Below are 14,665 nucleotides of genomic sequence, written 5' to 3'. Positions count from 1 at the left end.
GAGAAAGCAGCTGCACTCAGCACAGATATCCAAGTTAATGCCTTGTGGAGCTGAGTGACTTGAAAAATGTTTGTTTGGGACCTGTGATAATTTCTGAACTAATAGACTTTCTTAATTTGGAAGGTTTTTTACCTTCCTTTCTATGGTATATCTCCAGGTTTTGTGATGTAACAATCCTTCCTACAAAACACCTATTAAAAGGCACTAAGTAGTGGTGCCTGTAGTATCTTCTTAACTTGGATTTGAGGCAGCACTATGGGTCTGTTTCCAGAGATATTAGAAACTTTTTTGTGGCAAGTAGTATGCGTATGTAATAAATACTTGCAGGAAGAGGGAAAGGAGCAGTAGAGTGGAGTAATATGGTAGACATTTAAAGCACTTTTCTGGACAGACAGCCAGTCCACAATGAATGATTGCAGGAGTTACCTTGATGCACATAAAGCAGCAGAACTGGAAGGAATCTGTAACTTCAAACAAAATCTGCACCAGGCTTAGAATAATAGCAATTATCTTTTTACAGATGTGTTATTTCTATTTTTTCCCTTACAGGCAAACCAGCGATTGCCCACAGAGATTTGAAATCAAAAAATATATTGGTAAAAAAGAATGGAACATGCTGCATTGCAGACCTAGGATTGGCAGTTAGGCACGATTCAGCTACAGACACAATTGATATTGCCCCAAACCACAGAGTGGGAACAAAAAGGTAAAATCATTAACGTGATGTTTCAGGTGACTTTTGTAATAAAATGCTTTGTTTTTTCTTGTCCTATATAGAAGATTTTTGTGAGTACAAACACAAGCAGCAGGAAAATTTAAATAATGGCAGGTAGAGTTCCTAGGCACTTCCTTGCCAACTGGTAATTTAGTTAGACAGTAGGCGCTTAAAAAGCATGTTGAATCTTGGCATCTATTATTAGCACGTGTAAAATACTGAAAACTTGCAAAATATTGTAGGGCACAAGTATATATTAAAACAATTAGGAGACTTCATGAATGACAGTTTTAGACTTCACTGCTGTATCTTTGTTCTTCTTGCCTTGTGTTGCATGGAAATGTTGCTTGCAGCCCAATCTGGAGTGTAAGACAGGATATTGACAGTAAAAGTAAAAAACTGGATTTTTTTCCGTGTGAAGCCTATGTGGTAGAACATACAAGGTACAGAGTCTTGGATGCAGGCTTTCATGGGATCATATTTTTGAGAGAAATACGAGAACTTAAAACAGCAGTCATCTTTGTCATCTAATGCATAAATAGAATTATCAATGGATGAGTCAGTATACTCCCTTTCTTTTAAAGGCCTACTTCTGAATTTGGAAATACGGATTTTCTTATCCTCAAAAGAACTGAGCTGTTTAACTCCATCAACACAAGTGCAATTAAACTTACTGGCTGTAATTTATCATTGCTGGACCTTCAGACAATAATAACTGGAAGCTGTTCTGAAGAGAACATTAATTTCCTTCAGTACTCTGTGCAGCTATATAGCATACAGAGATAGCAGCGCTAACGGTGAATCACAGCAACAGAGTTGTGCAATGTGGGCACCCTTTTGTCCTTTTGATGCCTACAGGTTCAGTGGTATGTCAAACTGAAGTTTGTATGCCTGTCACGGAGAAATGTGTGGAAGCCCCGTGGTTCAGGGCTGGACATGATTAAACTTCAGCATATGCCCTAGCAGTGTTAGAGAAAATTCTGTGTTGATGTTGCCCAATCTTCAATCCATACATAAAAAAAATATTTTTTTATATATCTCTTTAGTAATTGATACTGGAGGGGATGGGGGAGGGGGTGTGATTGGGGTTTTACAATGAACTAGGATGCCCCTTTAGCTGTGGCTTTTTGGAAGAAAAAACTTTTTTTTAAGGCTCAGTGAACAAAAGCTTTTAGAACATGTACTGAAAATTTACTGACAATTATATCACTGAAATTACTTTGTTATAAAGCTCTGCTGTACTAGTCCTTTGCAACTTTAAAAATACCACACAAATGGTCAGATGAGATTTATTTTCGGAACTACTACTAGATTACAAAGTACTGGGCATTATTCCTTCTCAAAGTCTCCAGTAATCATTGGTAGTAAAACAGCAGACTATTTTGGAATTTGTGATTGCAAACTTAGCTGTGTGCAGGGCGCATACCACGTGTGACTTAGTATTTTCTACTACACCTACATGCAAAGAAAAATGATGTGCAAATCAGTCACTTTCTTTAGTCTTTGGAGAAAGCATCCTGTCAGCTGTTTCTGTAGATCCCACTTACAAGATCTCTTCTTGTATAGGCGCTATTAAATTGCTCGTTCATCTGCCTTATGCTTCTTCACAAGGGTAAAGCTCTGTAACTCTCTTGCTTGCTGCAGTGGGCAGCAGCAGGACTGTTTCCTGCTTTAAAGACATTAGTCACTTCTACCTCTCTGAAAATTTGTTCATTCTCATAAAAGGCTTGGTCCCCTCTTCCTCCCTCTTGTGCATTCCTAGGTAAGTAACTCTGCACCTCTGGTTAATTTTTCATGGTAAAGTTTGGATCTTACCTGTTCAATGACAATTTTAACTCCCATTGATTGCCACTGCTGGTACCTCTTCTGCACATGGAAGCTCTGTGTGCAAGTTCAGGGAGATTTGACTAAGTTTATATTTTTCTAATGATTGTCTGTTGTAAAAATGTATGGTCTAGGGAGCAAGCATCACTCTTGAATGAGTGATCTAAGTGCTGAGTCAGACTGATGATCCTTCTCTCTGACTGAATGAATCTTTATTTCTTTTCTGTTCAGAGGCTTACCTTGACCAGAGGGTATGAACTGTGTGCTTTCACAGCTCAGCCTGCAGCATAAAGCAGGGAATGTGAGCTTTAAACTGAGAAGGAAATAGAATCCCTCTCTCAATCCCTGAGGCAAGTAAAAAAAAAAAAAAAAAAAAAAAAAATAGACTGATTCTCCTTTTTTTTTTTTTTGAGAAGTATGGCCCAACTGTTACTTTTGGTAGTTGAAATAGGCTGTGTTTAAAAAAAGTTTGGCTGCGAATTCCACCTTAACATGGGTGCTTTTCTGCAGTTTACCTAAACCCAATATGAGCAGAATTCTAGCTGTGCTTGTGGAGAACAGGCTTGGTGAAGGGAGATGTCACACTCGACATGTTGTGTATGGGTCTTGTTTGATGACACCAAGCTCCCTATATGTTGTACAAGAAATTTAGGCAATTAATACAGAGCTTTTGGTCTAAAAGGGGTGGGGGGAAGAGGTCAGCAGGCACCCAAAGTTTGGCAAGGCCATGCTCAACATAATTTGTAAACTCTTTGTAGATTTATCCTTTCATTCTTGGAGGGTACTGAGCTGCAGACCTTGTTTAGATGGTCAAAGTTAGTCTATGTAGAGTAGTTCTCTCCAGAACCTAAAATACTGTTTCTGACAAGCAATGCATTTCCAATTTATAAGCTGACAAGGAGGTGCATGTTTCTTTCCCTTTAGTCTGATAGCCGTGAAACGGCTAATCTGCTAACCACACTAGATGACCTACTTGCCTTTCGCCTCTCTTGTTCCAGCAATAATCTCTCAGACTTTTTGAGCAGTCAGTCACCATTCTGTGTTATGGAAGCCAAAGCCAATCTAAATGCATTGATGGAGGATCATGGTAAGAGGTCAATTTGCCAATAAATTCAATGGAAGTCACGTTTGGGGGGGGGGATTTTTTTCTTTTGAGGGTATGAATTCAGCTCTGTTGCCACATTCAGGCCTCTTAAGGTCTTTCCTGTTAAAACCCTTGTCCTTAGGATGATTTACAGAAACTGAGACAATCTCCTTTACTGCTTGTATAAGTGATTCTGGCTGCCAGTCTTGCAACATGGTAGGGGTTTTTAGTTTGGTGTTTTTCCAGCTCCATCACTCTTATCCCCATGTGATCTTAAGATAGATCAAATATTCTTTCTTCTAGACCCAAAGCTGATCACTATACTGTCAAGTACATGAAGTAGCATAAGAAGATTATCCAATAATGCAAAATCCTTGGAGAGCATTAAAACACCCAGCACAATCTTGCATTCTTGATTAAAAAGTTTTTGATACGGGTGGCCCAGAATAATCTGAGCCTTGTCCATATCAAAGACTGTGACATATGTAAACTTAAGACTCTACTTCCATTCAATAAATACTGTCAAAGTAAACTTAGGTTCCTCTTTAGACAGTTGTCCTCTGCTTGTGCTGTGTTTATCACTTGTGGGGAATTTATATGCTTGTACAGTGCTTAGGAGAACTCTCATGTCAGCAACCTTTGAAGTTCTGGACAACTGGTTGCATTTTTGCTCTTTTGTTGATAGCCTTGCTTCCTTGTATGTATGTCATTTCCATAAGACACGGTAGTGCTGAGAGAGTTCTGAAAGGTCTGATAGTCCTGAAATTTAAGTAGTGTGTCTTGTATTCTGCCTACCATCTCTGGTACTAGGAAAAGAAAATCCTAGTATTATGTTGATTAAATGAAATTGTGCATAGGCTTCTGTGGCTGTTCCAGAGGTTGAGCTATTGCCTGACACTGTATTCCACTCCAGTAATCCATGCGTGTTGCTGTTTTACCAGTTAACTGTGCTCACCAAAGCCCTGGTGTCATTGTTTGCCTGCTTCATTAATATGTCAGCTTGAGATTGACGGGGCAGTGATGTGGAGAAACACACTGAACTCTGCTGAACATTACATACTGGATTTATCTGCCAGAGCTATACCAGATTGAGAGAGCAATACTACAGCTGATGTTGACTGATGCAGCAAATACCATTAATTCTTTCCAGCCGCCAGTAGAGATGCTGCTGTCAGTAACTCTCACAATGCGGTCCACACTGACATTGTGCTTGATGTTCCCACATTAGGGCTAGTCACTAAACAATGTAACAATCACTTGGATGCTATGGCCAATTTTCAGTCCTTGTTTCTCAGTTGAAAGTCTCTTGCAGATTTTTCCATTGCAGGAAATGTTGATAAAGTAAACTTTTCTCGTGAGCACAGTTGTTAATGTGTGACCCAAATAGGATTTACTATTCAAAAAAAAAAAAAAAAGCCTGGCATGGTTTATGATGGGACTTAGACTGTATGATGAAGAATCGGTTACTGCAGTGGCAGGGACCTTTGTTTCCAAGGAATCCTTAACAGCGCTGCTTTTTTAACCAGCCGTTCATGTCTACTGCCTCTCTAGTCTTGCTAGGGGATGTTATAAGTGGCTGCTACATCTTGGCAGATTCCAGGAGCTGGGGCTTCCTCCTGCCTGGCCTTTGGAGCCCAGCCTGCAGTGTCCAAAGGGCTGGGGCTCTGTCCATCCCAGGCCCATGGATGTGGCTGCTGCTTTCTTACTTGGGATTCAACCAGTAGTGAGGCTGGGCATGCACAGACACATACGATACTGACAGGGCTGATTACACAGATTGCTATACACCATGTGCTGTCTTCAACACCCACATAAAACACTGTCAGAACTTGTATAAAATATAAGTATAGACAGCCAAGTCTCCTTCCCTGTCTTCCGCTGATCAGGATTGAGCTTCCTTAGTGAAAACGCACACACCCTTCTGTAGCCTTACAAGCCCATGCATGTGTATGAATCCCTCAACTATCAGTACAACCCTCAGTGTGTCTGATCCCCTCTTCTGTGCTCCACAGGTCTCCTACTCACCAGCTGGGCTGGGTTAATGCACAGTGGCAAACAGATGCATGTACTCGTATGCACACCTATGTGCATGGATTCCCTCGAATACCAGCGCAGGCCCTCCCCCTGTCAAACATCCCTGCCTGGGCCACCTATTTGCTGGCTAGACCTGCTTGAAGTTTGCTGGTGAATTACACCCATGCACACCTGCCATACATACCAGGTTTGGGGGAAATACAAATGTTCTGGCTCACCCCAGCAGCTGGCACCTGGGCACATAGACCTTATGACCTGTGGTTCCCACTCCAGTTGCTGGTGCTGAGAGGCTGTTACTCTGCTTCTCTCATCCCAGTTCTCCCCTGTAGCTGGTACCTGTAAGCATGTGGCTGAAGCCTGTGACCCATGGTCCCACTTCAGTGGCTGAAGCAGAGACCCTCATTTGCTCCAGTTGCTGGCGCTAGTGGGCCTTCACCCACTGTCTGACTGCAGTTGCTGGCCCAGAATTCATTCATGCTGGTCCCACCACAGTAGCTCCAGATACGTGCTCCTAAGACCTGTGGACACGTGCTCCTAGGATCTACAGTTCCCCTTCTAGCTGCTGATGCTGAGACCCTCCTTCTCTCCAGTTGCTGGCAGCCCAGGCCCAAGGGCAAATTCATCCGTTGTCTGACTCCAGTTGCTAGCCCTGAATTCAGTTGTGCCTGACTCCAGTTGCTGGCATGTAGTCCTTAGAGCACACGTGCACATGGGGTTGAGAGATTGCATAGAAAGCTAGTTAGGATTTAATAAGAAGATAGGATACACTGCAGAGAGCAGGTGCAGGGCTTGGTCAGACATGCATAGTGACTGGCAACTGTTTATGCAACTGGCCCCTCTGATATCCTTTTCTATCTATTGTGCCACTTTTGTTCTCCCAGTTACCCTTCTCCTCAACATTCCTTGATAATCATTGCATAGTCCCGCAGGCCTCCCTTGAATATCAATAATCCTCGTGTTCCTCTTGTTTCCCACTTATTAGCAGTTACAATGTCCAGACTGGCCCTCTCTGAAGCTGTGCCTGGAGTTTCTTAATAGCTCATCAATTAGCAACTGGAGACTTTTGGTCTTTGTCATTGTCTCTGTTATCCCATGTCTATCAGGTTTATGGCTCTATTTGTTTATCATTTCACATTTTACTTATTCCCCCTGTTCCTTTGCTTGTTCCTCTCAGTGTACTTGTCCCCTTTGCACTGAAAGGTCTTTGATTGGATAACCTTAATGAAGCAGATTTTCCTTTGTCTCCTTTTCCACATAAATATTTACATTTGGTTTTGAGCTGATCAATAGCAGTGAACTTTCTCTGCAGTAAGTATTTATGAAATTAAATGTTTTCTTTTTTTTTATTGCAAATAGGTACATGGCACCTGAAGTTCTAGATGATTCCATAAATATGAAACATTTTGAGTCATTCAAACGAGCAGACATCTATGCAATGGGATTAGTGTTTTGGGAAATAGCTCGGCGATGTTCAATCGGTGGTATGTGGCAATCTTTACAGAATTGGACATGCTAAGGAATTATAAGTAACTTACAAAACCTGAATAAGTTTGAGTAAACAGTTTGCTCTTAAAAACGGTGCAAGGTAATAGCCATTATGTCTCAGACTTCCTAACTGTTAGTCCTGTAAATGATGACTGGTTTATTTGACCTCTTTGTAAATTGATGAACCATACCTGCTGAAGAAAATAGGAAATATCCTTGTCTATATTAATTTTTTTCTAAAACCTTTACATAGAGGGGAGAAAAGGGTGAAGTTAAATGTCCTTGAGAGCAAGGGGCAAACACCAAAAATAAGGGCTAGCTATAATGTGTTCAGATAACATCCATACCTTATTTAAAATAAAACATGCTATTATAAATCATATGCTTCCAAGAAGCGTGTCTTTAGTATAGCATATGAAAGATTTGACATAGCTTCCATCTTTTCCAAATGTATAAATTTCAAAATTAAAAATTCTTCAAGGGTAATGTAAACGCTCCTAAGGTATGATTAAGAATTTTTTTTATTTATTTGTCAGTCATTGTAATGTAATTTTTAAAAATGAAAACCAAAAAAGAAAATGGTAGGGTACTGATAAGGAACACAGTGAAAAGTGAAGAATATGTAATTTAGTGTTAGCTAAAATAAAGCTATTCTCAACCTGTTACAGGAATCCACGAAGATTACCAGTTGCCATACTATGATCTCGTTCCTTCAGATCCTTCTGTTGAAGAAATGAGGAAAGTTGTGTGTGAGCAGAAGTTAAGGCCCAATATTCCAAACAGATGGCAGAGCTGTGAGGTATTAACTAACCTTGCTAAAGCTGCTTTAACGGACACTAGAACTTTTATTGATTTCAATGGCTTAAAAATTGTGCTTGTTGTTGAAGGGTAAGGGGTTGATTCTAGGAGAACTTAATTTCATTCTGATCACTGTGGCTTTATTGAATGTCATTGATCCTTGGTTATACATTAAATATTAATGTAATCTCACAAAAATTAATAGCTAACCCTGCGTGGAGGATTCTAGGATCCCTTCCTGTGAAGCACAGGTGAGGCTAATGTAAATTAAAGCTAGTCTGAATTATACAGGAAGCATCATTGCAAATAAATTGTGCAATGGGAGGTTGTACTGCCTCTGGCTGGCACTGAGTTAACTCTCTTCATAGTAGCCTGTGTGGTGCTGTGTTTTGGATTTGTGACCAAAACAGTTTGATAGCACGCTGATGTTTTAGCTGTTGCTGAACAGTGCTTACACAGCTTCAAGGCTTTCTCCATTTTTCACTCTGCCCCCCCTACTGCTGAGTAGGCTGGGGGTGGACAAGAGGCTGAGAGGGAATGCAACTGGGACAGCTGACCCAAATTTATCAGAGGGATATTCCATACCATGCAATGTCATGCTCAGCAATAAAACTGGGGGGGAGGTTTGCAGTTGCTCAGGGACTGGCTGGGTATCAGTCGGATGGCAGTAAGCAGTTGTTTTTGTATCACTTGTTTTTGTTTGTTTTGGCTTGGTTTTCCCCCTTTGCCTATTAAACTGTCTTTATCTCAACCCACAAGTTTTCTCACTTTTGCCCTCCTGATTCTCTCCCCTATCCCACTGGGCAGCGAGTGGCTGTGTGGGGCTTAGCTGCCTATTGGGGTTAACCCGCGACAGGGGTAGTAAAGATGCATGAGCTAATCAGGTCTGTGCCAATTGGTTTGTAACTAGGCTGGTTATCTCTTTAAAGAAGTGGACGTGCTAGTTTCAGCTCAGTACTCTGCCAGCGCAGCAATACTGCTTGTTGGGACACAAATGGTATCTTCAACCGTGCTGTGCTGCCTCATGTGAATGCTCGCTTGGAACTGACTTACTCAGGGGTCTTTGCCCTATCATTGTGTAGTAAAGGCATATCCTACAGACTAGCCAAAATAGTAAATGCCTTTAGGAATTTTCATCCAGAAGTGTTGTGGCCTTAGTACTTTGTGTGTCTCAGAATTTCTACTGTATGCACTTACTGAAAGATGAACACAGTCATTAGGAAGCTGAGACTCTAGTAAGCCAAAGACTTAGAACTGAAGTGTGCATGTAGTGACCACTCCTGACCATGCCTCTGTAGAAGTGCTTACCTGGTTCTGGGATGAGTTCATTATGCTAGTAGTCACTGCACGGGCAGTAGTGTGCACAGCAGCGAGCTCTTGCCTTTCCAGCCAACTTTGTTCATATTGCTTGCTCTAGGAACCCAACTAGGGCTAGAACCAATGCTTTCTGATTCAGAGCTTAGGATAATAGCTGCGGTAGGCTACAGTAGGAGTAAGAGATTGATGAGATACGATGTACTTTAGATGGAAGAGGGAACTGGGTTGTGGCATGTGTGAAATGAATACATGGGTGAAGGCCTGAGATAAGAGAGATTGGGCAAGAGAACGCAGGTAGGCGAGACTGGTGATGATACACACCGACAGACTGTAGAGTCATTTTTTAAATGCAGCTATTCCAATCCTGCAAATTTACTTAGCAGCTCAATGTAATACAGCTTTGAGTGTAAAATCTTGGAATGTAGAGCTATTACTTTATTTCATCTTCAGTTTTTATGTTATTTGCATTGTTACTTGTGTAGTAGCATTCACAGATTTCAAAGAATGGCTGTTTGAAGGATAAAAAGACTCCAAAAATTTTTGGAGTCATTACAGAGCTTCAATTTGAGGAAGACAGCTGATAAACTTCTGAATTGCTATACATTGAACTAACTGGAGGTACAATAAAAAAGAGTGTATTTTTGTCTAATGTAAAAATTCGGAAAGCAGTTACAGACAAGCTGCTAATTTTTCATTACAATATTTTTGCGTGGGCTGAAATTCTACTGAAAAATATTAGCTCTGCTCTACAGTATTTTAAAGAATTTTATTTTTCTGTAAATGAAGTAAGAATTTGAGGTTTTTATACAACACACTCTTCCATGCAGCTGTAGTACTAGTAATAGACTTCAGAAATGCATGAAGAGGCTAAGGCAGAACAGAGGTTATATGTGCTGCTGTTCCAATGTAGTCCATGTAATTACTTGTCTTTCCTTTGCAGGCATTACGAGTAATGGCAAAAATTATGCGGGAATGCTGGTATGCCAACGGAGCTGCTAGGCTAACAGCTTTGCGCATTAAGAAAACATTATCGCAACTTAGTCAACAGGAGGGGATAAAGATGTAATCCTGGATTTGCTACCGAAGAATACTGTAAAAATCCGTATCTGCACCAGAGTGGCGTGTTAAGAAGGTTAATTGTTCTACCTCATTGGGGGAACAGAAGGATATTGCTGCCTTTTAGTACTTCATAGGAACGTCACTTATTAGGATTTTTGTGGACGTGCTAAACAGTTGTGTTGGGTCCTTTCTGTGCACTATGAACCTCTTTCCCAGGTTACTTACAAAACATTGTGTAGTCTAGTTTTATTTTTATTAACCTATAATTTTTTTATTTGGAAAGTTGATAGCTGGTCTAAATTTCTAGTTAACTGTGCTAAAAATAGGAGGTCACTTTTAAAATGGAACTGGTTCACTATATTGTTCTAGAGTGCATTGATGGCTCTTTAAGCAACTTTATTCCTGGCTGGTACATTGACTCTTCTGAACCACTGTCATGGATCTTTGATTCAGATTGTGAATGTACTGTTGGAGCATACTTTGCTAGCTATTAAGGTAGTATATCTTTTGGACTCTTACCTTGATTTACAAATTGACCTCATTCAGTTGTGGGAACATAATTTATGCAATTATACTTTATACATGATAACTGGGTTTTTTCCACTTTTTCAGAACACTACATTGCCTTCAAAATAGATTGTATTATACCAGTAAGTGCCGCTTTTGAGTCTTTTAATGCAAAACAGTAGGAGCGTACAAAGCCTATGGTACTTTTGGCTTCAAAAACACAAGTTAAAAATCAACTGTTCCTTTGCCTAGCTAAGATCTAATTCACACTTGTTTCAGCAAGTGAGTACATAATTAATGGAATACCTTTTATTTTACCAAAATCTGACTCTTTAAACCACTGTAGGAGTTTTAAATAGTGTAAGCTAGTTAATTCACTGTCATATTTTGTAATTGTCAAGTCATGAGTCATAATTATATATAAGCTTTTTTTATCAAGTGGTACTTCTGAAATGCTTGAAGTACCTATCTACTTCAGAAAAGTAGCAAGAGGAGTAAGATGTTCTTAAGGGAGATTTTGCTCCATTAAATCTAATATGAAAAGCATATTTTCTGTGCAGTTCTGCAGAGTCTTAAGGCTCAAAGAACAATATTTGCAATTAAACAAGGATTAAGTGCACCTGTAATTAGGGAGAAGTTATTTGGGCTTTTGTACTAGAAAGTTCAAAGCTGCTTATAAATTTTATGTACATATATTTTGTGTGTGCCTCATACACAGAAAGTGGTGAGCTACAGGAAGTGGTGAGCTGCAGGTCTTTGGATACAAATACCAGAGGATTCCAGCAATCCTCTTCATAGTTACAAGAACAAAGCTTATGGTGGCTGGTGTTGTCGTAAGAACACAGAAGAATATGCATGGCTTTAGTCAAGATTTGCCTGAGATTTTAAGGGTATCACAAGATTTTCACAAACCTGTTTAGAAATTGAATTGCTTCCTGCCCAAATGTACAACTTCTGGAGGGGACTGAGGGAATTAATATGGAAAATTCTCTTTAAAAAAACTGCTGTTACCAGGATATCTTTTTAATTGCAGTTTTAGGAAGAGTCTGGTTGACCTTTGGTTTCATTAATGCCTAAAACACTCACTAGTATTTCAGTATGTAAACGTGCCTGGTAATTAATATGTCACCTAACCTCCTACTCTCCAGAACACATCAGTATCCATCCTATTATGTAACACACATGGCAGCCTTAACTCTGCTTCCTTTTCATTCTTCAGCATACAGTCCACTGAGAGTTTTTCACAAAGCTAGTAGTAGTGGCAGGGTGGTTGCTAGCAGAAGCATAGTCAAGATTGTATTCCGTGGTCTGTGATATATGGTAGTTAAAGCAGTAAGATGGATGGGTCCTAGTAAGAAGAGGCTGTATAGGTGACGTAAGACTTAGCCAAGGTAAGCCTTAGCACTTTGCTAACTCTTGCATATTTCCAAATCCTTAGTGCTTGCTTGGAGATAGGTTTAAATGATGTGGGAATTACAGACCTTCGGAGGTTGAACTGCAAATAATTAAATGCTTTATTCAGCCACCTTTATGGATGAGTTTACTCATAGTGGAAGATGGCATCCAGGACAAGAGGAAAAAATAAGAGAAGTTCTTAGAAAACAATAGGGTTTAAATATATGTAGAGCTGTGACACTTATGTTTGTTTGGCATTATCTGACCAGTCAGGCTTATGTGCTTCAGGCCTCTATCAATCAAAGCTGGATCAAAAATGACTTGACGTAGGTATTTTAAATAAACTATGCCTTTGTGCAAATGGACAGCTGTGCACCACAGAGTTTTTCAGTTATGACTGTTCTAAAAAAAAAGATTGAATATAACTAAACTCCCAAGTCTATCTACTTGGGATGCCTCTCGAACAAGTTCTATGTATTTAGACAAATACTTAAAGAAAAAGGGTCAGCACCGAAGTAGAACTTACTATATCTCCATACTAATTTCAAAGGCTTCCTATTTAAATAATTGGTTAACTTTGTTAAATTTTGAGTTTTTCATAGGCATAACTGGATCTTTACCATAGATGCAAATGGTATACTTCATACTTTAGAATCATCAGCCTACTGGCATGCTTCAGATCTTTATAGTAATCTTGATGGTAATGTGAGAGAGCTTCCAATGTAATTAATCAAATAGTTTCATTAGTGCCTTTTTTTAGCACTTATAAAACCTTACCACCATAATGTTTAGTTTCCTAAAATACAAGGAGCTGTTCTGTTGCATTTAAAAGAGAATCTACGGCAGCTGAACAGCATCATGGCACGCAGATTATTCAGTCAGCTGTACGGTGGTTTGTTACATCTGTCTCATCTCAACTACCTACTAGTCTTCATTCTCCTGAATTGCTAGCAGCTATTCTTAACATTGTTCTAATTTTTCGCTTTGTAATAGAAGCTTGCAAAAACAAAGCACAGGAAGGATGCTTGATACAGTGTGTGACGTTAGGAACGTTATTTTGGGACAACCTTATTATTCATATTGGAATGCAGAACAGGAAAATTCTGAATAGAGCTATATGTATCCTCAGTTCTGACACCAAAACTTCAAGCTTTGTTCTTCTTTTCCATTATATAAACTGAACACCTTTTACAAAGGCTGTGTCTGTATATATTATGTAACTTTAAATGTTACCTGTGTAAGATCATATCTTATATATATGGACACAGGTATACATAAGTATTTTTTAAATTAAGATTGTAATATCACCAGATCTGCTCTTGGAAATCCAGGGGGACCAAAATATTTTAGCATTCAAAATATTAATTTTGTATCATTTCAAGTATATACCAAAACAGTTTCTGATGAATACTGATGCAAATGTTTATTGTAAATATTACATACATTATACATTCACTTAAGTTTTGTGGATTTGATCAATTTTACGTTTTAGTAGCCTTGAAGCCTCAGTTGGGTTTACAGACTTGTGTCTAGGTGGATATGGACATGGAGAATAAAGAAGCATTGGAAATGGTCTAATGCTGAAAAGCCTGAAACACTGTTTTTGGAATGCTGGAATTCTTCAGGGACCTTCCAACCTTAAAAGCTGGAATTCTGGGATGTTTCTCAAGCTGACTTTCCAAGTATGACACACTGTCACCCTCCAATGGTTCCACTTGTAATCCTAAGAAAGACTTTGTATATAGGTAAAGACATTGGGATTGACTGTATGGGGACATGAAGGTGTCAAATTAAATAAGAGGCTATTTTATTTTTTTCAGCAATGGTTCTGAGTGTGATTGCCATGAAATTCACCTTTTAGTTAGTTCCTTGTTTATATTGTGCCATTGAAATGATTGCAAGTTGTTAATCATTTTGTGTTTAAAAAAAAAAACCAACAAAACTTCACCATATCAGTTGCTTTAAACTCAAATTACCTCTTAAAAGACCAAGGTACATTTACCTCATGTGTATATAATGTTTAATATTTTTCAGAACATTCTCCAGGTTTGCAGTTACGTGTTTCTAGAAATAGGGGTATTACTAAATTTACAACTTCAGCGGTACTAAATGTATTATGTGGTGCCCCAAAACACTTTAATTTTCTGTATTTTGTTGTATTAGCAAGTTTGCTGCTTTGTCACTGTAGCACCTGCCCTTACATAGCTGTGTGGATACTGCCTTGTAAATTTTACTTTTTGGATGATTTGAGGATCCTGTACAGATGAGTGTCACTTTTTTAAACCTTACAAAATTGTGCATTTCCCTTACATTTCTGAAAATATGTATTGTATTTGTAGAGTATACATTTCAATGGATTGTAAATAGGACAGTAGAAGAGTGGATGCTTATGTTAAGTGCTAACACTACAGTAGAGAGATTAAAGCAGTGAAAATAAATAACTTTTT

At 39.2% G+C, this 14,665-nt stretch overlaps 1 protein-coding gene across 7 annotated transcripts in view; it reads left to right on the top strand.

The window, feature by feature from the left end:
- TGFBR1 (transforming growth factor beta receptor 1) overlaps positions 1 to 14,037 on the top strand; it is a 36,795-nt gene extending 22,758 nt beyond the window's left edge. For all 7 annotated transcript variants that reach the window (XM_050915777.1, XM_050915783.1, XM_050915784.1 and 4 more), the window contains 4 exons: positions 550 to 706; positions 7,014 to 7,138; positions 7,811 to 7,941; positions 10,198 to 14,037. In XM_050915777.1, the coding sequence (XP_050771734.1) occupies positions 550 to 706; positions 7,014 to 7,138; positions 7,811 to 7,941; positions 10,198 to 10,323 (539 nt within the window). In that variant the 3' untranslated portion in view covers positions 10,324 to 14,037. The remainder of the gene's footprint in view (positions 1 to 549; positions 707 to 7,013; positions 7,139 to 7,810; positions 7,942 to 10,197) is intronic.
- The last annotated feature ends 628 nt before the right edge of the window (positions 14,038 to 14,665 follow it).

Source organism: Gymnogyps californianus, chromosome 2 (genome assembly GCF_018139145.2).
Source record: "Gymnogyps californianus isolate 813 chromosome 2, ASM1813914v2, whole genome shotgun sequence".
In the NCBI taxonomy this organism is placed as follows: domain Eukaryota; kingdom Metazoa; phylum Chordata; class Aves; order Accipitriformes; family Cathartidae; genus Gymnogyps; species Gymnogyps californianus.
Note: the sequence above shows the minus strand (reverse complement) of the source record. Positions and strands in the feature narration are given on the sequence as shown.